Source organism: Tachysurus fulvidraco, chromosome 18 (assembly GCF_022655615.1).
Source record: "Tachysurus fulvidraco isolate hzauxx_2018 chromosome 18, HZAU_PFXX_2.0, whole genome shotgun sequence".
NCBI classification, from domain to species: domain Eukaryota; kingdom Metazoa; phylum Chordata; class Actinopteri; order Siluriformes; family Bagridae; genus Tachysurus; species Tachysurus fulvidraco.
The window spans coordinates 5620184-5628041 of NC_062535.1; the positions used below are offsets into that span (position 1 = coordinate 5620184).

At 36.4% G+C, this 7858-nt stretch overlaps 1 protein-coding gene and 1 long non-coding RNA gene across 3 annotated transcripts; one reads left to right on the forward strand and one right to left on the reverse strand.

Annotated features, from left to right (window-relative positions):
- Positions 1-488: 488 nt before the first annotated feature.
- On the reverse strand, positions 489-1412 carry LOC113648732. Its single transcript, XR_003442010.2, has 2 exons — positions 1020-1412; positions 489-643 (listed from the first exon to the last, which is right to left on the reverse strand). It is a non-coding gene; the product is annotated as an uncharacterized LOC113648732 (long non-coding RNA).
- Positions 1413-1517: 105 nt separating this feature from the next.
- On the forward strand, positions 1518-7631 carry mpc2a (mitochondrial pyruvate carrier 2a). 2 transcript variants are annotated; one of them, XM_027156620.2, is made up of 6 exons: positions 1518-1813; positions 2271-2599; positions 3800-3840; positions 5608-5692; positions 5955-6066; positions 7151-7631. In XM_027156620.2, exons 2-6 carry the CDS (start codon positions 2464-2466, stop codon positions 7209-7211), a joined length of 435 nt encoding a protein of 144 aa, XP_027012421.1. In that variant the 5' UTR covers positions 1518-1813; positions 2271-2463; the 3' UTR covers positions 7212-7631. The 2 variants fall into 2 exon arrangements, with proteins under 2 accessions (XP_027012421.1, XP_027012422.1); XM_027156621.2 differs by having other exon boundaries at positions 1524-1813; positions 7166-7631.
- The last annotated feature ends 227 nt before the right edge of the window (positions 7632-7858 follow it).

Here is a 7858-nt window from a genome sequence, read left to right on the forward strand (position 1 = left end):
TTGATACAGTATCTTGTGTGTCTTGTTGCTGTGCTCAATCTTGCCATGACATGAAACTGTCTTTCACAACCTCACCTTGGTAGCAGAGTTTGGCTGTTCCTCACCCAGTTTTAAGCCTCCTACACAGCTGTTTCTGTTTCAGTTCATGACTGGGTTTAAACCTACGTGTGACCTTGATGATCATTAGCGCCTGTTTGGTATAATTGGTTGATCATACACCTGACTATAATCCTACAAAATCCCTGACTTTGTGCAAGTGTACCTATAAGAATGGATGCTGGTTTGAAGGCAAAAGGTAGTAACACCAAATATTGATTTGTTATATATTTTTCTTTTGTTTGCTCACTTTGCAGAAATAAACACATTATTTATATTTCTGAAAGCATTCTTTGTTTACAGCATTTTTTCACACCTACCTGAAACTTTTGCACAGTAAGTTGCAAAACTTACTGCATTGTAAAACAATGTGTAAAATCATAAACCTTCTGTTTGTTTCTTATACATTTTGTTTATTATTCTATATTAAATGTTAATTGTTTATTTCAATGTAATCTCAAAATGTTTCCCACAGCCATATCATTTAACACAGCCATGTTCCAAAATCAAGCGGAAAGCCTTCCCAGAAGAGTGGATATAACTCCATCTGGAATGAAGCACACACTGGTGTTATGACATTTTGATCATATTGTATATGCAATTGTCAAATATACCAAATAATCGGGTAAAGTTCAAAGAACCATTTTAGTTAATTTATTTAACTGATTGCGTGTCTTATTTTTTTGATACTTATGAAATAATAACAGAAAATAAGTCCCAAGTGCAATTTACCACAGATAAGTTCCACAGGGTTATTATTTTAAAATCCTAATGAAAACTCTTTATTTTGAGTTTTTGATAAATGATTCATATTAGATTCAGATTCATCGGATTCAGATTCATAGGAATCTCTGAACAGAGCATAAGAGCAGATTCAGCAGAGCTCCTCCTGCGCCACCTACAGGCGAGATATCACAACTTACCGGAACAATGACGTGATGCTGTTCTCGTAATCACGCGATCTTTTCACGTGAATACACGATGTCTTCTAAATAAAGCGACATTTTTTCTAGTTCTGACGAGATCCTGATAGGAAATGAGTCATGTGTGGCAGCACAGAGCCTCAGTACAATACAGCTTGTGGACACAATCATGTACTAGGGGGTTTTTACACCTGGTCACTTCATGCGTTTTCTGTGATCCGATAACTATCCGATCGTAAAAAGACCAGGTGTAAATGCCCTCCGAAACGGTTTCGAGACGGATATAAATCCGATCGCTCAAACCACTTCAGGATGTGGTCTTTCAGACGCATTTCAGATGAAACTGGGCAGGTGTAAATGAATGTGGTTGTTAAAGCCACATACGTCAGCACTAAACTCCTCCCAAACGGAATACGTCACTCGTGACTCGTGCATCGCGCCAGAAACAAACATGTTTTCCCAGCAGCGCTGCTCCGATCTTTCACCCAGGCGTCTCGTTTGGTCTTAAAATGCACTGCTGCCGCCAGCGAAAATGCAGCGCTGTTTTTAGTAGCAACCGCATACACCAAAGTGTGTTCCATTCCAATTACCCCGGAAATGAGGTAAAATATATTAGCATTTGGAGCAGGAGTAGACAGAGCGGATTGATATCCGATTCGCCAAGACGCATTTATGTGGCCTGATGTAAATGGAACAGTTTTAACAAATCAGACTATCGGATCAGAGAAAACACATGAAGTGACCAGGGGTAAAAAGGCCCTTACAGGAAGACGTCAGGGGCACAAAAGCAGCAGGTAAACTGACTAATGTAATGTTTCTGCTTTTATTCTGCTTAAATTTGTATACGGTAATCAGATCATTTTATATATTGATATGATTGTTATAAACTCGTGTTTACATTATGCAGTTAATAAAATCGTTCCAGTTGTCTGTATTGGAGGCTTTCAGTGGTACTTACCACGTTTGTTTATAATAATAATAATAACAATAATAATAATAATAACTTGCTGTTGTTGTTAATATTATTATTGTTAACAACAGAAATAATAATAACAATAACAACAATAATATTAATAACATCATCATCATCATTATTGTTATTATTATTATTATTAATAATAATAATAATAATAATAATAATAATAATAATAATAATAATAATAAAGAGGAGTTACTAGGCTCCCTGATTTGTATAGTATTACCCACTATACTAGCGGGTTTTTGCTCTTCATGTGTCACGTGGTAACGCAGGTTGACACGCAGATGTTGTGGCGCGCGGACGGAACTGCAGCCTGTGTGACGTTCACATTAAACCCGGCGCAGTGACAACAATGCTTTTTCAGACGACATTGTGATAGGACGTATCGAAGGGTGGAGAGACGGTGAGCACATTTCATACCCATATTAAATTCTCCTCCCGTTCGGATCGACAGCTACAAGCAAAATGAGCGGCTCTAGAGGTTTCCTCCGACTGCAGCGTTATTATTCCAGCGGACTGAGAGTCACGTATCACAAAACACTGCACAGAATCGAGCTCGTGCTTCCGCCTAAACTGAGACCTCTGTACAACCATCCAGCAGGTAATAGCATTAATATGTACATATGTGCAAGAAGAATGGGCTATAAAGAGTCACCTTGATCAGGTTTAAGTGTAAAACAAGGATCAGTTTTAGATTAGTCTATATAGTGTGTGCTATAGAACATATAATAATATACAATATATATACTGTGTGCTATAGAACATACACATGATGTAGGCTGTAGAACGTATTTAGTTGACCTTGATGAAACGGTGCTAATGGTCACTTCATGCTGCAATCCACTGCCAGCAAACGTGGAAAAGATAACATTTGCGAAAGTGCATTGATTTCAGAAGATAACAGAAAGTCACCTCTGTGATGATGTTTTTCACGTCAATGTTATTTGTCAGTCTTAGCTAAAAGGTCAGAATGAAAACAGAGGAATGTTTGGTAGTAACACAAAGGGGTTGTGTGCTTATTACATCCCATATAGTCAGCCAATCAGATGGCTCATTTAGGCTGAATACTGAATAGGACACTGTTGTTAGTTACCTTCATTGTAACACTGACATTGGTTTGATTATGCCTTGCCTATTTTTCTGTAATATAAATAATATAACAATAACAATTTTGCCCATCATCACTTGGAAATAAATCATTCTTTTGGTCTTGTGTTTTCTTGCTCTATTCCAACACAAATAATAAGACATTTAAAACTTTTTATCTAGCTGCAGACAAATTGTTCTGCTTTTGTTATTTCTAAGCGCTTTACATGTAAATTTGTTAGTGGCCTAAAATTTGGTTACTGTCCAAGTTGAACTATGCTCACTAAAAAGTTAAACAGTCATCCAGATATAATAAAAACTACTGTCAGTTTCCAATTAAATTGAATTCAACCATATCACTTACATTGTAAGAGGAAAATAGACTAACAACTTTCTTCTTTCACTTTGTTACAATTCAATGTACATAACTTTGAGAATGTCAGTGAAAAATCTTATACTTTTGAGTTAATGTGCTTTATGTTCATCTCTCATGTGATGATTTTATGTAAATGATTGTAAGTGATTTATGTCCTTTAATCCCTAAATGCCTCCAGAGGTGAGGATTGAGGTCTTCCACTGAGAATACTTAGCCCCAGGGGGTTATCTTTGGTTTACCATCTTTCATTTTACCAGCTATTTGCCACAGTAATTCCTAATGCACAAGGAATACAGACAAAATACACTAATTGTTTTTGTTGCTATGTTTTTTTTCTAGGACCAAAGACAGTTTTCTTCTGGGCCCCTGTTTTTAAATGGGTGAGCTAACTTTTTATTTAATGTAATCTCTCTGCCTCAGTCTCTCTGTCTCCCCTAATCTCTCTTTCGAAATTGATATTCAGGCTATCACCTATTCATAGAATTTTCCAGATAGCTATTTTAGTAATGACTTAACTGCACTTCTCCATCTGTCAGCTTCCTTGGCCTTAGGGAACTGGCTGTTGGTGGTGTTATTATTATTATTGTTGTTGTTATAGTTTATGCCTTTTTTCTAAGCATCTTATTTTAGAAATTGATGAATTACCAAAACAAAAACTAATAAGTTAAAAAAAAAGTAAAACTATACCACAGCCTAAAATTGAAATAGTTTTCACCATGTGATTTACATTATGTGATAAACATTTGATTTACATTATGTGATTAACATGTGATTTACATTATGTGATAAACATGTGATTTACATTATGTGATAAACATGTGATCTACATTATGTGGTTAACATGTGATTTACATTATGTGGTTAACATGTGATTTACATTATGTGGTTAACATGTGATTTACATTATAATTCTATCACAGTATTTCTTCACAGTTCTATCAATGCTTCTGTCATAAACTGTTTTAGTTGTCTTCCTTGGTTCTGTTCATTTTTCTGGTTATTAGTACAATAGTAGTTTCTCCTTTTGCAGGACAGTCCAAATGGTGCTATTGCCTGTGTCAAAGCTTGTGCAATGGCTTGCATCAATTTTTGCATTTTTTTGGCTCTGATCAATTTTTGCTTATTTCTCAGCTACATAATTGTTTTCCCCATGAAGATCTCACTGGTCCTCAATGTCTTTATGTTGTTTTATCCATTTCTTATGTATCGCCTCTTCTACTTCTTTTGGGGAAGTCGTGGCCTAATGGTTAGAGAGTTTGACTCCTAACCCTAAGGTTGTGGGTTCAAGTCTCGGGCCGGCAATACTATGACTGAGGTGCCCTTGAGCAAGGCACTGAACCCCCCCAACCTGGGCGCCGCAGCATAAATGGCTGCCCACTGCTCCGGGTGTGTGTTCACGGTGTGTGTGTGTGTGTGTTCACTGCTGTGTGTGCACTTTGGATGGGTTAAATGCAGAGAACGCATTCTGAGTATGGGTCACCATATTTAGCTGTATGTCACGTCACTTTTGATCTCAAACCCAATTGTCTTCAATGTAGAGCAAAAAAAAATCATTAGCATTACTATTCCTTAGATGGTCTATATAACTAAATCTTCTGCTAATAATCACATAATTTTGATATATTAGAATAAAATGGCGCTTTGCACAAAACCCTTCCTTCCTAGCATTTTGATAGTTTGTGTCCTGTATTTATGTGTACTGCACTGCTGAAATCTATGACTGTAAGTACAGAAACCTGAATGGTAAATGTCATCCTACTTAGTTACACTGTATTGCCAAAAGCTTGTGGACAGTTGGCTACATCAGTGGAAATAAGGGGCCCAAACCTGTTCCAGCATGACAATGTTGGTGTGGACGAACATGAGTGGCCTGCATACAGCACTGACCTCAATATCAATATCAGTGCCTCTATGCAATGTAGTTGTGGCTGAAATCATCACTACACTCTGAAATCGAATGGAAATCCTTTCCAGAGGAAAGGAGACAATTATAAGGGAGACCAAATCTGGAATATTCAAAAAGTAGATATGGGTGTGATGGTCAACTCTTCCCAAACTTTTGGCCGTATATTCACAGTAAGTCGTTTCATGTTAAGACCTTTATTCCTCTCCTCTTTTCATCTTTTGTCTTCTTTATCTCTCTGCAGGGCTTGGTTTTTGCTGGTTTTTCTGATATGACACGTCCACCAGAAAAGCTGAGTTTATCCCAGTCGTGTGTCATCACAGCCACAGGTAGTGCATCAGGAAATGGTGCTCTGGAAGTTTCGGTTCTGGGTGACTTAGGTTTCAGTTTCTCATTTCAGGGTATATGTGTCCTCATCCATGGACAGGAATAGTAACCGAAACAGTGCTGCATTTTTTCTTCTTTAAAATTATATCTTAAACTTTGTGTGATGTAATCCTTAAGGGTTTGAAGACATTACAATCTATGAAGTTGTATACACAACATTTAAAAATGACCTACTATGCTCGTGCCATCTCGATTCTGTTCTAGGCTTCATTTGGTCACGCTACTGCCTGGTGATCGTTCCCAGAATCTGGGCACTCTTTGCAGTAAACTTCTTCTTGGGCTTATGTGGCAGCATCCAACTTCTGAGAATCTGGAAGTAAGTGTGCAGACATAAATGGCAAGGGTAAATTTGTATTTAAATTTTATCAACATTTTATTTTATTATTATATTTTTTGATGTATATACCTGATATTAACCTATGCCTAAACTGTGTTGGAGGGATGAGTTTAGAAAAATCATTCGGGGGAAAAATGCAGCAGCAACAATCCACTACAACTGACATTTGTTTCTCCAGCTTTGCCTTTTTAGAGGTTACTTTAACTCATGCATTGACATTTTTAGTATTTAACCATGTTTTTATCGTTATATATTTTGGATGGAAGGGTACTGTCCAGGCTGATGATGATGGTGGCCCTTGTGAAGGCCCTGGCAGTCAATATTTTCTTTCAAATACCACTGAAAAGATTAAACTGATATTAAAACCTGTTGGGAAATCCCTGATCTTCCAATCAACAACCCAGCACCTTAACCACTGCCTCTGAAACCACGAGGCTGCTGGGGAAGTCTCGTCTTCATCTATATCCTCCAGCAGATTTGTGAAGGAGAGACATAGAAAAATTTTTACTATTCACACTGCTGAAAAATAAAGTAAAACTAGTATAGTTTTAACAGTAACAGTATAGTGTAGTAACAGTATAGTGCTTCAGATAGATTCAGATTGACTAAATAAATAAAAAAGGCACTTGAAAACACCACATTCTGCTGAATATTTTTCCCCCCAATATCCAGAATACCTGTAAAGTTATTTTGTGTCCACTGATAAATGTGCGCTATAAATAAAATGCAATGTAAAATCTAGTCTTTCCCTGAACACTGACTGTATAAACCATTAACAGCATGTGTTAGGTAGAAAAAGGGACTATTTTAACTGAAAAACTGAGCTAGTACTTTGTGTCAGGAAAACAAAACAGGAACACCTGCACTAGGAAAATACAGCTGCTGTATTTCCTATTTATTGTACATGTTGCCTATGAAATGTAACAACTAACATCAACCAAAAAATGGATGTATTTAATGTATATTGGTGAAACTACTATGTGAATCTATTAACATCTGTAAAATACGAACATAAAATCATGTTAAATACTATGTAGCTACAGAAGTGTTTACCTTTATTTAGAGATGAATCTCTCAGTCATAGGTACAATCAGCAGAAAGAAGATGAAGTGCAACGGTCCTGAAGCTGAAAGGAACAGGATTTACTGGATGCCAAAATGGATGAAATGAAACAGCGTGAAATGTTAAATGAACAGAGAATTGTAACAATAAATGTTATTTAATTGCTTCAGTTTCTTACTGCAAACATCAATAATCTATATTTTACATAATTAGACCATTTATTGCCTTAATGCATTATTTGATTTGATGTAAGTCTTTAATCACGAGTATGGAGACCTGCACCATTCATTTAAGTTCTAGGTAATGACTACATGTTCTCATAAATTTGAATTTTTATAATTAAATATTGCAATGATCTGTATTGGCAAGTAATGTAAATGTGGTCATAAATTTCATTGAACTCTGGCTCTCAGGAACACGTTTTGTAACCACGTATTAAAGGTTCCTTTTAACACAGTAATAAAAATTCTGACTATCACAAAGACATGTTTCATTGAGATGTATATTTACAAATTCACATTCATTTGAGCTGATAGAGCATAGAGATAAAGTTGTTTACAAGCGAAATGCCACTATAGCTAATTAGAATGACTGGGAATGAAAAACATCTGTATGTTCCATTATTTCATTAGACCAAAGTAGTTAAAGAGAGAACATACCGCCAACATGGCAGAGAGTTCAGTAAAGAGCAGCGGCTGAGAAGACGAAG